The sequence below is a fragment of the Pipistrellus kuhlii genome, unplaced genomic scaffold, assembly GCF_014108245.1.
Source record: "Pipistrellus kuhlii isolate mPipKuh1 unplaced genomic scaffold, mPipKuh1.p scaffold_m20_p_33, whole genome shotgun sequence".
NCBI lineage: Eukaryota > Metazoa > Chordata > Mammalia > Chiroptera > Vespertilionidae > Pipistrellus > Pipistrellus kuhlii.
Genome location: NW_023425533.1, coordinates 5,687,938 through 5,707,427, shown reverse-complemented (window position 1 = coordinate 5,707,427; position 19,490 = coordinate 5,687,938). Strand labels below are relative to the sequence as shown.

General features: G+C 37.9%; 1 protein-coding gene across 3 annotated transcripts in view; it reads right to left on the bottom strand.

The window, feature by feature from the left end:
* The window catches only part of COL4A5 (collagen type IV alpha 5 chain), a 358,160-nt gene that overhangs the window by 211,000 nt on the left and 127,670 nt on the right, over window positions 1-19,490 (bottom strand). For all 3 annotated transcript variants that reach the window (XM_036460732.2, XM_036460733.2, XM_036460734.2), the window contains exons 3-5: window positions 14,758-14,847; window positions 3,679-3,723; window positions 102-146 (exon numbers count right to left, since the gene is read on the bottom strand). In XM_036460732.2, coding sequence (XP_036316625.1) covers window positions 102-146; window positions 3,679-3,723; window positions 14,758-14,847 — 180 coding nt within the window. The remainder of the gene's footprint in view (window positions 1-101; window positions 147-3,678; window positions 3,724-14,757; window positions 14,848-19,490) is intronic.

Below are 19,490 nucleotides of genomic sequence, written 5' to 3'. Positions count from 1 at the left end.
GCTGTGGTACATTTACACAATGGAATGTTATTCAGCCATAAAAAAAGAAATCTTATAATTCTTTTTAAGGGATTTAAAAATAAGATCCAAATTGTACTTACTGGAAGACCTGGTGTACCTGGAAATCCAGGAAGTCCAGGAGGACCCTATAAGAAGAAATACATTCCTTGAATCAAGTAACAACTAGTAAAAATAAAATAATATCCTACCTAAGGGAATTGTGAAAATTATATTCAGAAATGCAATGAAATAAACTGTCTCATTAATTATTGCCACTCACTATTCTTTTACACATAATAGAAAAAACTATACATGTTAAAATCTCTATAGAAAACTACAGAAGAAACTCCTATTCAAAGGAGTATTGTCTTCATTATACTTAGTAAGAGGCAGCAAATTAATAGATGAAATGTCTTTTCTAGCTCTAGCTGGTTTTGCTTAGTGGATAGAGCATCAGCCCAAGGACTGAACGGTCTGGGTTCAATTCTGGTCAAGGGCACATACCTCGGTTGCAGGCTCAATCCCCAGCCTCTGTCAAGGGCACACATGGGAGGCAACAAATTGTGTCTCTGTCACGTAGATGTTTCTCCCTCTCTGTCTCTCCCCCTACCTTCCACTGTCTCTAAAAATCAATGGGAAAATATCCTTGGGTGAGGATTAACAAAAAAGAAGAAGGAGGAAGGCGAGGAGGAGGAGGGGGGGGAGAAGAAAATGTCTTTTATAAAAGATAAAGTGGTTCTCCAAGGTTTGTGATGGATATTGAATTCAGCAGGGATGGGTAACTGGCAAAAATATCTGCACCAGAGATCACCCCAAAAATTCTTCAATCATTTCTCCTGTAACGATGATAAAAAATACAAATTTGACAATATTCTCGTAAGTGAGGGTATGGAAAACAGGTATTCTCTCCAAATGCCATGGAGAGAAATTTGGAAGTATCTAGCAAAATTTCTCAAGTATTTACCCTTTGAAGCAACTCATTTCTAAGGGTTTACTTCGAAGTTATACTACAAATTATGAAATAAAATATAAAATTCAAGTTTATTCAATGAAGCATTATAGCTTAACTTTAGAAATGAATATATAATAATAATTATAGCTAAATATTAGAAACAAGAAGAACATGCCTATAGAATTTATGGTAAATTTACATAAAGTAAAACCATGAAGCTTTTAAAAAGAATGAGGAAGATTTCTGTACAGTGGTCTCCAGGGTATAATAGTAAGTAAAAGAAGCAAAGTGTAAATAGTATTTATAATATGCTACCATTGTATAAGAAGGGTAGTGATACCAAATAATGAAAAGATGTACAAAAAAATAATAATAATGATTTTATCTAAAGATAAGGAAGCAACAGAATGGGGGAATGGCAAGGATGGATGAGGAACATCCCTGACTATGCCTTATCTTATAGAACTATGTAAATATTTAAAATATTAAAAAGTAAAAAAAAATGAGGAAGAAGGAAATCATTCAAAATTGCAAACAAACTGGAACCAATGAACTTAATGTATATCAAGTTGCTGGCATAACAATACAGAGAAAATAATTACTTCAAGTGCTTTAAAAACATAATATTTTGACTATAATTCCTCGGTGAAATTAATCAGTTCAAAAGATGAAAAGAAAAATAATGGCATTTAAGAATTCTAATCTCACCATTAAAATTGAAATTGTTATTTTGTTAATTTGTAAATCACTATTTGAAATGAACATAGGTATATTGTAGGGTACAATGTCATTTAGAATCAAAATTTTCACCTTAAGGAAAGAGAGCTGGCAGGGAGAGAATAAGTATACAAAAACGTGTGTTTTTTTTTAAATTTTGATTGAAAAAATATGAATGCATGATATTTTTCTCTTTAAAATATCTATTTTCTAATTCTGTCCACTGAAAAGACATCAAAACAATAACAAATCCAATAGCAATGAAAACCCCTAAAATTCAGACTGTTATATATAAATCACAATTTTCACTGAAAAGAACCTGAAATCAGAGACATGGCCAATTACAGATCTGGAGAGAAAATGTACAAAATAAGCCTGAAGGGTCTTGTATTAGAAAGAAAGGAAGTTATCAAAGATCTTTTGTCAAAAGGGCTTCTGTAGACCAAAGATGGCATAATTTGGACTTGTATGAATGCATATTAGCATAACCAATGGACACGGACACTGAGGCGGTAAGGGCTTGCCCTCAGGGGTGGGAGTGAACAGGGGGATACTTTAAACAATAACAAATAAATATATATAAAAGAATAATGAGCACAATTGTTTGAAATAAATTTAATGTGTTTATAAGGATAATACATTGAAAAAAATTCCTTCATCATCACTTGAAGTTGCTGGTATAGCAACTCATTACCTTATTAGAATTCCAGCTGATAAATTAGAATTCTAGTTAATAAATGAAGGGTTAATAGAATTTTTAAAATCATCACTTCACAACTCTGAATGAAAACCAAATGATCTAGACAATGATCATGGATGGATGCTAAACCAACCACTAAGTGAAAGCTGATGGGGACATTTTTGTTGGCAGAATCAGGCTTATAATCCTGAGACCACTGATAAAACCTAGCATAAAAAGGGGGATTAGACAGATATTTGGGCCATAAGAGGTAATTGAGTAGTAAGTAAATATCAATAGCATGACCTATAAAGTGTTATTTTTTCACTAGTCATAAAACTTTATTGAAGTGATCGATATATATAATTCTTCTGAGAAATATTTTGAACCACACACTTGATGGTTAAAAACACATCAAGATTTTTTTATTGGTAGATGTTTCTATTTTCTTTATTTTCTGCAGTATAATTTATATACAGTAAAATTCACAAATCTTAAGTGTACAGCTCTTTCTGTATCCCCAGAAAGTTCTCTAGTGCCTCTTCCAAGGCAACCTCCAATTTGCAGAAAATATGGGAGAATAGAGGAACAATTTAAATGACATCATGAATAAAGAATCAGCTACTTTCAGAATGTGGAACATAGTACAATACAAATGACCCAGCATCTCCAATGGCATGGTAAAGAAACTTAATAAATACACCAACCAAATGCAATATATGTAATTTGCTTCAATTCTGGTTAGAACAGATCAATTATAAAAAGACATCTTTGAGACAATTGAGGAAATCTGAATATGGAATTAGTTTTTAAGTATATTGAAGTAATGTTGTATTCTTCAAAAAAAATAGTTGCTCTTTAACACAGTGGTTTAAACCATTGATTCTCATGTATTCTCTTCAAGATACACAAAATTATAATATATGCATATGATAACACTGGGAGGGTACATAGTCTGAGGGATCAGTCCTGTTAAACCAGAGAACTGAGATGATCACAATAATTGGGAATTTCTGATTTAAACCATTTGTATGATATATACTAGTATTTTAAATGAATTGGCAATTTGTTAAAATGAATCACTTTGTAAATTTTAAACATAAGCTAATTTAAAATCTTTTTACATTAGTGTGTATAGACATCTGTATATGTAAATATAATTATCCAAACACTAAGGGCTAATTGTAGACATATATCAACTTTTAACTTTTTAAATATTGAATATTTTTGCATTTCAATGTGAGTTTTTCTTCTGTTGTCTTATAACACTTCATTTGCTTTTTCTGTTTTTACCAACAACATATTTGACATATAAGCACATATCACTTACTCTGTTCCCTTTGGGTCCTGGTGGCCCTGGATTTCCATCATCACCCTGAAAAATACAACATACTTAGTTTTTCCCTTTCAAATAGCCCTCAAATACTATAAAGTTTTCCCCTTTCAAATAGCCCTCAAATATAATAAGAAATATATAATTTTTATTATAAAATGATATTAAATTTTTGTGAAGATTATTGAGATATTTACATACCCAAGGAAAAAGTATTTACTAGTATTATTGAAACTGAAAGTATGATAAAAAGGCCAGCCCTCTGGAGCTGAAGATATTTGAGTGCACGGCCCTGGAGAACAAAGCTGAGCTGAAAGAGGAGCTAAAGGGCCTGCCCAACCTCCTCTATCACCATGACACATCTCTCCTTCAATTAGCACAACTCTGTTTTTATCTGTTTTATGTGGGGCTTCTGTGAAGTTTTATTTTGAGAAAAGGTTACCTTGCATATTTGTTTCCTATGCTGCTGTTATAAATTACTATAAACATTGCAGCTAAAACAGCACAACCTTACATTTCTGGAAGTCAGATGTATGATAGGCGTTCCAGTGACAGAGCTGTGTTACTTTTTGAAGGCTTTAAGGCAGTGGTTCTCAACCTTCCTAATGCTGCGACCCTTTAATACATACAGTTCCTCATGTTGTGGTGACCCCCAACCATAAAGTTATTTTCGTTGCTACTTCATAACTGTAATTTTGCTGCTGTTAATGAATCGTAATGTAAATATCTATGTTTTCTGATGGCCTTAGGCTCTATAGCAGGGGCTCTCAACCTGTGGGTGGGTCACAACCCACAGGTTGAGAACCGCTAGCAGGGTCGCCTAAGGCCATCCTAAGACCACTGGAGAACACAACTATTTACATTATGATTCATTATCAGTAATAACAGTAGCAAAATTACAGTTATGAAGTAGCAACAACAATAATTTTATGATTGGGGTCCCAACAACATGAGGAACTATATTAAAGTGTTGTGGCATTATGAAGGTTGAGAACCACTGCTTTAGGGGAAGAATCCATTTCCTATCTTTTTTTCCAACTACTAGAGCAGGGGTGGGGAATGCCCAGCCTGAGGGCCGCATAGGGCCCACAAAATCATTTGGTTTGGCTCTACCAGAGCATTAGGGGTGAGTTACTTAAATGTTTGACCAAATTATAACAGGCTAACTTTATTTATTTATATTTTATTGATTTTTTACAGAGAGGAAGGGAGAGAGATAGAGAGCTAGAAACGTCGATGAGAGAGAAACATCGACCAGCTGCCTCTTGCACACCCCCCACCAGGGATGTGCCTGCAACCAATGTATTGAAGTACATGCCCTTGACAGGAATTGAACCTGGGACCTTTCAGTCTGCAGACCGACGCTCTACCACTGAGCCAAACCGGCTTTGGCAGGCTAATTTTTTAAAGTAAGTCTTTATTGTTCAGATTATTACAGTCCTCTTTTTTCTCCCCATAGCTTCCCTCCACCGGGTTCCCACCCCACCCCACCCCATGCTTTTAACCCCCCACACTGTCCTCATCCATAGGTGTTTGATTTTTGTCCAGTCTCTTCCCACACTCCCCACAACCCCTCCCCCTAGAATTGTCAGTCCACTCCCTTTCTATGCCCCTGATTCTATTATATTCACCAGTTTATTCTGTTCATCAGACTTTTTATTCATTGGATTTTTAGATTCACTTATTGATAGATATATATTTGTATAACAGCTAATTTTTAAGTTGATAATTTTGTATGACCCTAGAATGATGTTATATATATCCAAATGGCCCTTGGCAGAAAAAAGGTTCCCCAATCCTGTTCTAGAGCCACCAGCATTCTTCAGCTCATGGCCTTCTTAAATCTTCAAAGCCAGTAATGGCTGAATGATTCTTTATAACTTGAGTCACTCTGACACTGCTTCTTCTGCCTTCTTCTACATTTAAAGAACCCTTGTGATTACACTAGGGCCACAGACAATATATATATAAAGCCAGAGGCCATGATGACTGAAATGATGAAAGGACCGGTTGCTATGAAGTGGCATTGACTGGCAAGTGGGCTGAACTACTGACCTCACGTTTTCCCCTCCCCCCCAGTTTCTGCAGGCAGTGGTAGCTCCCTCCCACCTCTTGCGAATCTCCCACCTGCTCCAGCGAACTGCCAGCACCCACTGAAGCCAGCAAACTGGTCCAATCAGGGGATGGGGTTGGCCAACCTCATGGCCCATCCCCCACCAGTCTGCCCCTGATTGGACTCTCCCATCATAATCAAGAGTGGGCTTCACTGAGCCTCGACCCTGCCTGGCAGCCCCCGAGTCTGTGGGGTTGAGAATTCGGATGGCCTGCCAAGAGAGTAGAGGTGCCTGATGGGTAGGGACAGGGACCACAGGCCTCCAGGGAGTACTGCAGAGTTGGCAAGGAGAGAAGAGGACCTGTGGATGGGGAGGAGGAGAAGCCAGCAGACATCAGCCCAGAATACAGCCCTTCACCCCAGTGGCAGCACTCCCTCAACCCAGAATCCTAGCCTGAACGAGAAGAGCCCAAGGGAGGCTTCAGGAAGTTCTACAAAAAGATGTGCATTGAAAATGAGAGATTTCGTTAGGCCCTGACCCAGGCCACACTGCAGCTGGCGCAGCTCAAGGTGGAGCTGGAGCACAACATGCAGAGGCATTCACACTTTGCAGAGAGGCCGGCCCTCCTGGAGCTGGAGAAATTTGAGTGCAGGGCCCTGGAGTACAAGGCTGCTGAGCTGGAAGAGGAGCTGAAGGGCCTGTCTAACCTGCAGGCTGACAACCAGTGCCTCAAGGACAAAAACACAGCCCTAATGTGCGTCATCAGCAAACTGTCCAAGTGACCCCGGAGGACTCGCCCCTGCACCCTCATTTATATAGCTGCTTCTGCCACATGTACCCCCTCCACGAGTGACAGGGCTGCTGGGGAGTCTCTGAGAAGCCATTACCTAACTTCAGGACCTCCAGGCTGGGGGGTAGGACAGAGCCCCCAGGAGCCAAGGGGCCATCTAAGGCCTGGATGGAATGGGGAGGTTGAGCCAGGTAGGGGGACCAGGGCCGCAGGCAGGACAAAGAAGAAACAGAGGACCAGGAAGTACCAGGACCAGTAGCTAGGACCAGAGTGGCCACCTGGAGGTTCCCTCTCACGTGTGTTGACACCAGTCACCCCTCCAGCCCTGAGCAGGGATTCAAGAATGTGCCAAGCATCCCGCCGGCCTGGGCCAGGTGAACCTGTATATAGGGTCTGTGTGCAATAGGGAGGGATGTCTTCTATTTTTTTTTATGTCCCCTTCCGGATGTAGTTGGAGGCGATCAGACCAGCAGGGGAAGGCAGTTGGGAGTGATCAGACCAGCAGGGGAACAGTTAGATGTCAATCAGGCCGGCAGGGGAATGACTAGGGGATGATCAGGCTGGCAGGCAGAAGCAGTTAGGGGTAATCAGGCAGGCAGGCAGGCAGGCAGGCAGGCGCAGGCAGGCGAGTGGTTAGGAACCAGCAGTCATCCCCCGAGGGGTCCAAGATTGGAGAGGGTGCAGGCCGGGCTGAGGGAACACCCCTCCCCCCATACATGAATTTTGTGCCCTGGGCCTCTAGTCTAGAATAATCTCCTTTGTTTAAATGTTTGAGACTAACTGATTACCAACGTTAATTCCATCTACAAAGTTAATTTCAGTTGTTCTGAGAATTAAGTCATGGATATCTTTAGAGAGTGGGTATTATTCTGCCTACCATACCTTGCTTTTACAAAACATTAATATTCTATTCTTTCTAATGAGATTTAAGAAAAGTTAATTCTATTTTTAAACAACTAGAAGAACATTTGCATAATGAATATTTTGAGTTTTCCCACTAAAGGCAGAAATAAGACAACATCTCATATCAATGTTTCTCTCTCCCTCTCCTTTCCTCTCTCTATAAAAATCAATATTAAAAGAATAAATCATATAATATATTGTCTAACCATTATGCTGTATACCTGAAATCAATACAAATAATGCTGAAAGTAAATTGTAATTGAAATATAAAAAGAATTAACCATATTACTTCTTGTGGAGCAATATTCATAAAAATGTTTAAATATGTGTACCATCTGATTCAGCAATACCACTTCTAATAATCTTACAGATATAATACCTTATTGGGGAAAATAAAATTATTAGCATTTATTTTACTGGGTTAAAGAGGTGAAGAGTTTAAGAAGTACAAATTGACAGTTACAAAACAGTCATGGGGGTGTAAAGTACACCATAGGGAATATAGTCAATAATGTTGTAATAACTATGTATGGTGCCAAGCAGGTATTGGAAATATCAGGGGATTTCTGTGTAAAGTATATGATTGTCTAACCAGTCTGTAAACCAATACAAAATAATATTGAATGTAAACTATAATTGAAAAATGTATATCTTAGTAACACTGTTTTAATAACAAAAATTTGAAAACTACTTTAATTATCATAAATAGGGGATAGCTTAATTATGGTTTATACACACAATGAAATAAAAAGCAGTTTTAAACATAATGACATTTTGTGTATACTGATATGGGATATCTACAAGAATACTAAGTAAAAAGCAAATGTAAAATAATGTGTTAAATATACTACCATTTTATAAACAAAAGTAATTAAAAGTGTATCTAAGTTACATCTGCAAGAAAATAACATAAATGGGTACCTATTAGGGATCTGGAGAACTCAGTGGCTAATGGATACAGGTGGAAAGACGATTTTTCTCTAAGTATAACTTCTTATGTTAATTTACTTTGAATTAAGTGAATATATATCTACCAAAAATTAATAAAAATTTATTTATTTTTCAAAAGAAAAAAATAGTGTTTTATTAACTACCACACTGTTATAATATACTTTAAACATACAATAAGCCTTTAAATCTGAGGTGGTCTTAAGAATAAAAATGAACAGAACAACCTAAGATAGGCACAGTCATAGAGGGGCCATCAGGAGAGACTTGGGAGTCAACAGAGGTGGGGCACAGACCTCAACCCCAAGTTTGCAGGGGCCTGAACCCTCACCCCTTCTGAGGGAGTTCTCCTGCCCCCATAGCTGCTTAGCTTCCCATGCCCAGCACAAATCTGGACCCAGGTAACAGACAGAGACTTGGCCGACAGCAGATGCCCTCTCACTGCAACAAGACTTGTTTGAGTTGTCTTGTACCCATGATGTAGAGAAGTGGGTTTTTGATATCTAAATCCAGCCTAGCATCAGAAATGCTCAGGGCTTACTCAAAAAGGCAAATATTCTTTTCCACTAATATTTACAGGTTAAAATATAGAGTATTAAATTTGACAGTAAAATAGTAGTGAAGTTTTCAGGCTAATTTAAATTGGCTAATTGAAATAAGCGAATATTCTAGAAAACTTAAGTGTACTGGACAAAAAGCTGTTCCTGAAATGTTAACTAAAATTTTTATTGGTAGTTAATCTCATGGTAAAATTGTGTAATATGTGATTAACCTAAAGCAGTCATATTTTTTTTAAAATATATTTTATTGATTTTTTTTTTACAGAGAGGAAGAGAGAGGGATAGAGAGTTAGAAACATCAATTAGAGAGAATCATAGATCAGCTGCCTCTTGCACATCCAGTTCTGGGGATGTGCCCCCACCAAGGTATATGCCCTTGACCGGAATCGAACCTGGGGCCTCTAAGTCCACAGGCCGATGCTCTATTCACTGAGCCAAACTGGTTTCAGCAAGCAGTCATATTTTAATGCGAAATTTTTAAATTTAAAAGCTATCAAGACTACATTATAAAATTTCCAAAAGCCTCTTAATATTTAAATAAAAAGGGGGGTGTAGTAGAAGAATATCATGTAAGGAAAAATATCCTGTAAGTAAATTACATCTAGAAAATTTTCACTTTAGAAAATTAACTTTCATATGTAATGTGAACAACAAGACACCCATGTAAAAATACATGGTGTCAAAACAAACCAAAGGAAAATCATTTGGGTAAAAAATGAAAAAGGATAACAAGTCAAATTTATAGTAAAGATTCCTTTATTAACTTTTGGTTGAGAATATGTTTGTATAGTTTCAGAAAACAACTCTGAGACCATGTGGATTCCTGCAACAGACAGAAATTGACAGGACTACCCCAGCCATGAAGACAGAATAGAAACAGTCCAGAGATGGAAGATGCTGACAAAACCTTGCCATACTAGCAGTCAGAAGCTGTGTGTTTGCTGCACGTTGCCCAGGACCAAACCAGAGAGGGTTGGGCATACATTACCACCATTTGTCTCCCATCCAGAACTGAAATATCATTGCTGACATGTACACATAAGGAACAGTTTTACATTGAAATTGAGACTCAAAAAAACTGTTGGCCCACAAAGAAACTCACTACAGACTGATTCATTTGCCTCCCAGCATAACTATTATGGCTTGTCTCATTTTTGGTTCATATAAGTGTATTTCTAGTATCACATGAGCTCATTCATCTAGGGGAAATGATGAACAATATAGACTGATGAACAAGAACAGACCCAGAGACAAGGAAGCATCGTTCAGACTGTTGGACCTCAGAGGGAAGGTAAGGGACGGTGGGGATAAGGGGGATAGATCAACCAAAAGACTTGTGTGAATGCATATGAGCCTAACCAGTGGTCATGGACAACAGGGGAGTTGGGGCATGCATGGGGAGCGGTTTGGGAGAAGAATGTGGGGAATGAGGACAAATATGTGATACCTTAATCAATAAAGAAATTTTTAAGAATGAATAGAATTCCAAATTTTATAGTGAACTGCTTCAGTTATAGGTATATATTTAAGAAAATTATATAGCTCTTACAACACCAGCTATGAAACTTTATTTTTAATAATAGATAAATGTTTTGGAAACATTTATATATACATATATATACATATATATGTATACCTATCTATCCATCTATCTATATATATGTTTTATACATTTAACTTTCATATATAGGAGTATGCAAATTTAGTATATATGATAACATATACACATGTACCATAATTTCCATTCACATAACAAGTATAAATTTGGCTATATGGGAAAGTATGAAGTCATAGTGGAAACAAAAGTGCTTCAAATTCAGAATCCCAGAAATTTAGAAAGCAGTCTAACCTTTATGCATATTGAAATGGAATCAAAGCAAACAACAGGAATGCTTTCTAAGCTTAAACTGCATACCAACACACCTTTAAAAATTTTCTGGTATAGTTAACTTTTTAAATCTGACACAATTTTATTAAAATTATTACCTCTCACCATGGTGTGCATAGAATTCAGCCCTTAATCTGAGGTAAACTTAGATGCAAGAAATAAAAATTTATTTTTCTATAATTTATTATGCTGGACATGATGTATTGCCAAATTTGGACTCTTAATTTCTGTTCCAAAGCATTCACTTCACTAATATAGCTGAAATTTCCTCTCAGTCAATTGGAGTTCCCATCTCCTTTTCACAAGACTGCCTAAACTCTGGGGAACTTGAGGAGTTCCATGCTGTTGAAGGGTGAGACAGTCTAGTCCAAGCAGGAATTCATTGAGATGTCTCATACCAATAGTTTGCATAGATTGCCACTGAGTTGTGTTCATTTCTACCCACGTGACTCTTTGACTTCTCTCATCCTTATGTGCCACTCCTGGATGCACAAGAAACATTCTGTTGTTTTTGTACCTCATTGGACAAGTGAATTCTCTAGAGTGTTTTATCTACTTAGAGTCTATGACTATGTAGTCATTTAGAATATTGCTTTTTCCTTAGTGTAAAGTTCTATTCAGGAAATTTAACACAGGTCCCTTCTCTTTCTTAGGGTGGATGAAGGAGGAATGCATGCGGCTAAAGTGGTAAGGCATTATCAGCAAGGGAAAAGGAGAGATTCCTGATTTGGCATCTTCCTTGGCTGGTTTAGGAGGATCCATAAGGGAGGGAGGCCTAATCAAGGCCAGCAGTTGAGTCACCGAAGTAGGATTCAGAGATAAGCCCAGGACTAGCTACCACTACCTATTGCTCTCTAAGTAGCAAACTCAGAGTGATCAAAGCCTGGATGATGACCCATGGAACCCTCTCATGTTTCAGCACCAAATGTTAGGGTCACCAAAGGAAGAACGCACCAGGCCAAAACGGTGAGGGATTCCAAATTTATTCGATCATCTGCACAGCAGTTGGTTGAGTCCCAAAGTGGCACCAGCCCCCAGTGACAGGCATCAGAGGTTTTTAAAAGACTTTGGTGGGCTTTTTCTAGGCAGAGAATTCTCTGTGCAAGTCTGGAGGGAAGAGATAGTGGTCTTAGCAAGTGTAATTTGGTCTCAGAAAGGGAATTGCAAAATGACCTGGAACTCAGTTCCCAAGGAAGGGGTATTGATGCAATTGCTTGATCAAACCTAACACTTTTAAATCTAATAAAACTACCTTAATATAATGCCACCTCCTCAGAGATCATACTCAACCATACCCCTACACTCTATGATCTGGTATATGTTAGTGTTAAAATTTATTCATGCATTTAAATTAATTTTCCCCTTTATTTGGATGACTACCTAATGAGTATGCATTTGAATCCCTACTTTAATGACATGATGAGCCACAATTACATGGAAAAAAATTAAGAGTTTTAAAACAACTTTCCTTCCCAAGCAAATGAATTGAAGATGCCATTTCATATATTAGTTCACCATTCTACCTAATACAGTTGGTAAAGGGCAATGAACCAGATTGTAATATTTCTCCTAATATTACAATTCCCCATATTAAAACATACATATAAGATGCCATCCTTGCTCATGGTATAGGAGAGACTGTCCACATTGCAATCAATAGGGAAAAGTCTTTCCAACTGATAGGATGATAGCACCTTCAGGATCATGAGCCTGGGAATTGAAGGAGAGGCTACATGGATCTATTCTCTCTTCTTTCTCTACCATAGAATAACCTGTGAGACTTCCACTTCACCAAATTCATTGACACTCCTGTCCCAGGTGGTTGACACTACTCTAAATTTGACAAATTGCTATATATGTAACCTACAACCTAACATGGCAGATTAATGTCTGACTGCTGTGCCACTAAATGCAATAAGTGGATACTTATCTAAATATGGGATTTTTAATACCTCAGATACCCCAAAGTTATTACACTGGACCTGATTCCATTGCCACAATTGGACTCTGACACTACAGAAACAAAATGTCTCCTCTGATGTCAACTTGTTCTTTTCTGAGATGAGATTAGCTGAAGTTTCTGGGAACAGAGATATGGGATCTTCCATTGGGGCTACTTTGACCTCCATAGAGGTGGGCTCTCCTTTCCTATATTTTTCCCCAGGATACACAAATTTTTACAATTCCACTAAAGGACACTACCTACCAGGAAAGTCTTCTGACTGATTGCCCCATGGTAATTAATGACTTTCAAACTCCCAGCACTGTGTGTGCCCCATTTTAGGTATTATTTCTTTTCTAAAAGTAAGGCCTTCGATATTCCTACCAATGTAACTTTTATTTATGGAGCATTCATAAAAAATTTCCACATATTCAAACAAGGCCCTCCCATTGAGCATATCACACACATTGAGAATAAAAAGAGAACTCCAAAACCAGGTAGACTAGTTACTCGGGAGATTTGTCATGTGATATTACTATCTGTTCATGTGTATGATCTAGGCAACTTTTCTCAATGTCAGGGTTGGGTTATTCAATTAGAAAACATAGTGTGCAGCCTGTCCTTTACCTCTGCTGAAGTCATTAATGACACTACTTCAGCTTTGGAAGCACAAAAAGCTGGCCTCAACTTCTTGCCCAAGTACTGTTGAATAACTGCATAGCCTTCAACTTCCTGCTGGCCAGCCAAAGAGGAGTCTTGCTATTGCCAGCACTTTGTGTTGCACTGAGATCACTGAAACTGGCAAAGTATAAATGTCTATCACAAGATTTAAGAAAAAAAAGTAGACTTTCTAAAGTAGATATGGTGGGCTATGGGACATTTATTCCTGGCTTGTCAATGGTTAGAGCTCATGGTTACACTCAATCCCCCAGGCAGACTTGGAAAGATTTTAATTATGGTCATTATCTACTGTGGCCTTAGATTAATTACCCTGTGTTTTTTGTTTGTTTGTTTGTTTGTTTTGTCTTGTTTTGTTTTTACCTTCAAAGCCCAACCCATTCAGGATCATAACGGGTTAGCCTATGTTTCTCACATGGGTCCTGAAATACCAAGGAATGGAATTGAGACATCTGACTCCTAGAGAAAATCATATGTATGATTTTTCAGGTCCAACTGCAGACAATTACAAGGCCTGTTGTAGACATCACTTGGGACAGCTGCCCATCCTACACCAGACTTGGTGCATATCCTATACCTAGCAGTAGCTGAAGGAAGTTGGAGTAAAAAACTCTGGCCCCTGACTGGTCATGCTCTTATGCATATTTACACTGAAAAGCCTTTGGAGCCTGTGTTAAAAGACAGGGGAAGATGGAGGGAGGAACCTTGAGGAAACTTTTTCTGTACTCTGACTTAGTAGTTTTCCACTCCAACTCTTTCCCCTCTTCCTTTCCCCACCCCACCATTAGGTCCATAAAAAAGAATAGGAATTTTTTGCTCCCCGCTCTCTCAGCAATAAAACAATTTTCCATATATGTGCTGATCCATCTGACTCTCACTGCTGCTCTTCCCTGACAGAAAAAAAATTGGAACAGTGGGGAAGTGGACACTTTTTCTGGTTTAACTTTTTGCTTATATTGTCACAGTCAGTGGCTAAAAGCTTCACTATTACTTTCAATTTGTCTTTCTTAATCAGCTAATCTGATACCTGGCAATTCAGCTTTCTTCAGTTCAGGTAAAATCCTGATAGAACTTAATTTTTGTTAAGAATCCCAATAATCACATACAATTAACAGCATCTTCCAAAAGCATTTGATTATGGCAGTAATATCCATTTTTTAAACCAAAAAATAGACTCTCAGCTATTCTATTGTTTTATTTAAATAACAGTTTCTAGCTATAAGTCAACAACTTTTTAGTTGATTTGACACCTATCTCTATATGTGACCTGGCTTAATTCCTCTGGTATTACTGGATGGCAACTTGATTCATACCTTCTGTCCTTGAGGCCCTGGAGGTCCTTCTGGACCTGGAAATCCAGGCAAACCTGGATGGCCTTCCAAACCTGGAAATCCTCTCTCCCCCTGCAATTAAAAAGGAATGAAAGGTAAGGTCATTTATGAATTTTCAAGCACAGTAATGACTGAGAACCAGAAGGATCAAACAATTAGTATATAGAGAAAACAATTTAATATTAAAAAATATACAGAATCCACTAATGTGGGGAAACCTTTAAGATATGAGTGATAAAACACAAATCATTCTGAATTTATATCACATATGGTCATGTAATCTCATATTTTCTTGTAAAAGTAAAAAGCATATCAGTGATGAAGTGACATAAAAAGTTTACATAAATTGACATAAAAAGTTTAACAGGAAAGATGGCCATCAACCCAGGAAAATAGGTCTGCAAAGTTAAATGAAATAAGCATGGTGCAGGGATGAAAATAAATTTTAAAAAAATCAGAGAAGCTTTTAGATTTGTTATAGAGTAGAAGAATTGCAGGATTATTCATAATGGAAATTCATTAGCTGATCGGAAATAAATAAGCCAGAAAGGCTTTTTCTAGAATATGAATTTCTTTCCTGATTATAAATTTAATACAAAAAAGGAATACATTTATTGTCAAAAACAAAAATAAAGAGAAAACCACTAATAATCCCTCTACTCAGAATTATCATTTGAATTGTGACTCAAGTTCCAGTTCTGACCATAGCACTTATTAACACCAGCAAAGGAGGGCTGTCTACCTACCATTGAGGGCCCAGTCATCAGTATCTTTAGAATATTAATATATAATTTATATATATATATATATATAATTAATTTCAGAGAGGAAGAGGGAGAGATAGAAACATCAATGATGAAATCACCAATTGGCTGCCTCCTGCACACCTCTACTAGGGATCAAGCCTGCAACTGGGCATGTGCCCTTGACCAGACTCAAACCCAGGACCCAACAGTCTGTAGGCTGATGCTCTATCCACTGAGCAAAACTGGCTAGGGCTCCACTCATCAGTATTTTATCAGTATTTATATATCTATCAGCTGCCTACCTACCATAGAGGGTCTGTCTACTCATCAGTATCTTATCAGAATCTAAGGCTGCCTGATGTGTGTATCTGTACAGCCAGCTAGATGGCAGTAGCAGACCTTCCATATGTACTAAAATGTATATAATTTAATCAACACATTAGGGTTAATTAGCTTGTTTACAGCCAACCATAATAAGAGTATAAATCCCAACAGAAAACAAATTCACCACTACCAAGTTTAAAAATCCCAAGGGCTCATAGCCTCATAATACAGGTACCCAACTATAAGGCTGCAAGCAGTTGCTCTGCTTTCCTAAGGCTTAAAGGCTGAGTCTCTGCCCAGAGATTCTGGACCTCATTTGGGATCCCTCTTGCTAGATTCTATCCACAGTGACAGCCTAGGCAGTACCTTAAAAAGACAAAGCATCCACATCTACAAGACAGTTACTTAATGGGCCATTGGAGAGACATTCCCTAGAGCAGTGGTTGGCAAACTGCGGTTCACAAGCCACATGTGGCTCTTTGGCCCCTTGAGCGTGGCTCTTTCACAAAATACTATGGCCTGGGCGAGTCTATTTTGAAGAAGTGGCATTAGAAGAAGTTTAAGTTTAAACAATTTGGCTCTCAAAAGAAATTTCAATCGAACTGTTGATATTTGGCTCTGTTGACTAATGAGTTTGTCTACAACTGCCCAAGAGGTTATGATACAATAGACTTTTATTCATATCCCCAGTGTGTATGTGTGAGAGTGTGTGTGTGCACATGTGTGTGGTAAATGCTAAGTTTAGTCTAGATATCTTGGATAATTTTGTACAGAATAAATTCCTTGTAATACTGAATCATACTATAATCTACATATATAAAAGTTAAGCAACCAGAACAACCAAAATGACCAGTGGCTATGATGCCTACTATGGTGGCCAACCAGCCTGATCGGGCCCTGATTGGCCCCATCAACTTCCCATGGCCCCTCTCCCCAGCCAGCCCACTCCCAATCAGCACCCCCCACCTCCATCAGGGGCGGGCCCAGCCAACCTCCCAAAGTGCCCCCACTGGCTAGCCATGCCTCAATAGGGCCCTGATTGGGGCCAGGGTTGGCAGCTAACCTCCTGCAGCCCCTCTCCCATGCCAGCCCAGCCCTGATTCGCCCCAATTGGGACAGGCTGGCTGGACCCCACCCATACACAAATTAGTGCACCAGGCCTCTAGTATTCTATTATAATATACACTGAGTTGCCAGATATTATGATCTCTGATGCATAATAATCTGGCCACTCAGTGTATGTCCTATATAATAAAAGGCTAATATGCAAATTGTCTCCTCCACCAGGAATTCGACCAGAAAGCAGACCGACCAACTGCCCATGTCGCCTCCCCCTGCCCAAGCTGGCCAGACCCCATCCATGCACACATTTATGCACCTGGCCTCTAAAATACACACACACACACACACACACAGAGTGGCCAGATTATTATGCATTCAGAGATAATTTGAATAGTCTACTTTGAAAAGTCTACTCTGGTCAGTTTCCACTTACTACTTCAAAATCAATAAAGCAAATGTTAGTCAATTAATGGTAGGGCTAAAGATTCCTGTAGTTCTGACATTTATTATTGACATATTTCTATAAATATTTTTTAAATTTTAATTAGTCATATAATTATGATAACTTAGTATTCAACAACCTCAACTTAATTATTTATAGAGGGAAAGAAGAGAAAGAAAAGATTTAAAAGTTTTAGTTTTGAATTGCCTCAAATCATAGCCAATTCCTGGTAGAAATGGTTGTAGAAATCTGATCACAAGTGCCAGTCAGAAAGGAAGTTAGGAAGGAAAAACATCTAGTTCTAGTAGATTTTCTTATATGGGATCTCTGCTAGTATTTAGAGCCTATCTCAGCCAAAACTTGAGGATAATGCTTGAAGAGAGCTATATTTCCCAATAAGCATAATTGCTGTCTAGGTTATAGATGAGAAAGAAATAAACTAGAAATTAAAATTAGATGGTGCTAATTTTGTAAATCATATACCAATAAATTATATATTGTGAAATCTCCTCATACTACAGTCAAACTAGAGCCTGGTGCACAAAACTTGTGCACAGGTCAGGTCCCAAGTCCTGGCCAGTGATCAGGACTGATCAGGTTCCCCACCTCCCCTTCTCATCCTTCCCTCACCACCCATGCCCTGCCACCACATGGTTCCCCCTTGCCTCCCCGCCTCATTGCCTCCTCCTTCCCTCACTCCATCAGCACCCCACCATCTACGCACTGCCCCCTGGTGTTCAGTGCACATCATAGCAAGCAATCAAACTCCTGGTCTCATGGTCAAACTCCTGAGAGGACACTTTGTGTATTAGCCTTACAGTATAGATAATGTGGTCTTCTGTAGCTGACTGAGTAATATAACTAAGGAAGATACAAGGGGAACTCCTGAAGAGTAGCCAAAAGAATTGCAAGACTAATCCCTAGCCTTAGAAAGGTAGAATGTTTCCTGCAGTAGAAACTATAGAGATTTCCATGAGGAGATTGTGAGGGAGGTCCTTTACCATATTCCTAATATAGATGGTAGGAAGCAGGCATATGTTGTGTGCCTACCCTTTGCTACTGGCTGTCAGGCAATAATTTAATCTAGATTTTACAGTAATTTGATAACATAAACATAGAAAATGGCATAGTGTGTCTATATATGAGGGTCAAACTTGAAACAAACAAACAAACAAACAAAAACACCTGGTTTCTGCTGTCTGTCCATATTTGGATAAAAATTATGCTTGCAATTCTTTGTGAAATAAACTTCTCTCTCTCACTCTTCTTATCCCTTTAAATAATGATATTATTCTGGATTCCTTTTCTGATCCTGTCTCTCTCTTTCCCTGATAAATCTCAAATATCACCACATTTTTTCCTAAAAGCTTAGCTCACAGGGCCAACTGTCTTAAATATCTCCACTTGAATATCACACAGGCAACTACAAATTAACAGCAATAATTGCAGCAAAAATGTATTATTTATTTTCTACATGCCAGAGTTTATTCTAAATTCTTTCCGTGTTTTTACCCTATTTAATCCTCTCAATGAGAAGATGAGGTAAATACTATTTCCATTTTACAGATGAAGAGTTAGCACAAAGAGAAGCTTTATAATTTTCCCCAAAGCAAGTTAATGTAAACAAACAATTGAATTTATTAACTTTCTACCTTCTTCTCTATTCTAGGAAATAAAGCAATCCAGTTACCTCAGGTAGAAATTTGTTAAAATCTTGACTCCACTATCTTTATTACCTCTTAAGCTAATCAATCATGTTCTCTTCATCGTTGTATTGTTAATGCCCAACAGAAGAATATTCAATAAATATTTATTCAATGAATGAAATTCCTTAATCGATTATATAAAATGTATGGCACATGTTGTTGCCCAAAATTCAGAAAAAAACAAGAGTTAGAGTTAGTAGAAATTATACAAAGAATGACATTTTGTGATAAAGTTGGAACAAATGAAAACAATGATTGAATTGGATAACATGATTATAGTATTTTTGTGTTAATTCTATTTGTTTTTGTAATGATATAGCACAAAGAAATATTTGTCATACAATAATTAAGATAACAAGAATACAGCTCTAGCAACTGTCAAGATTGCATAAAAACCATTTCGATAGATTGCTTAAACACAGATTACCAGGCCTT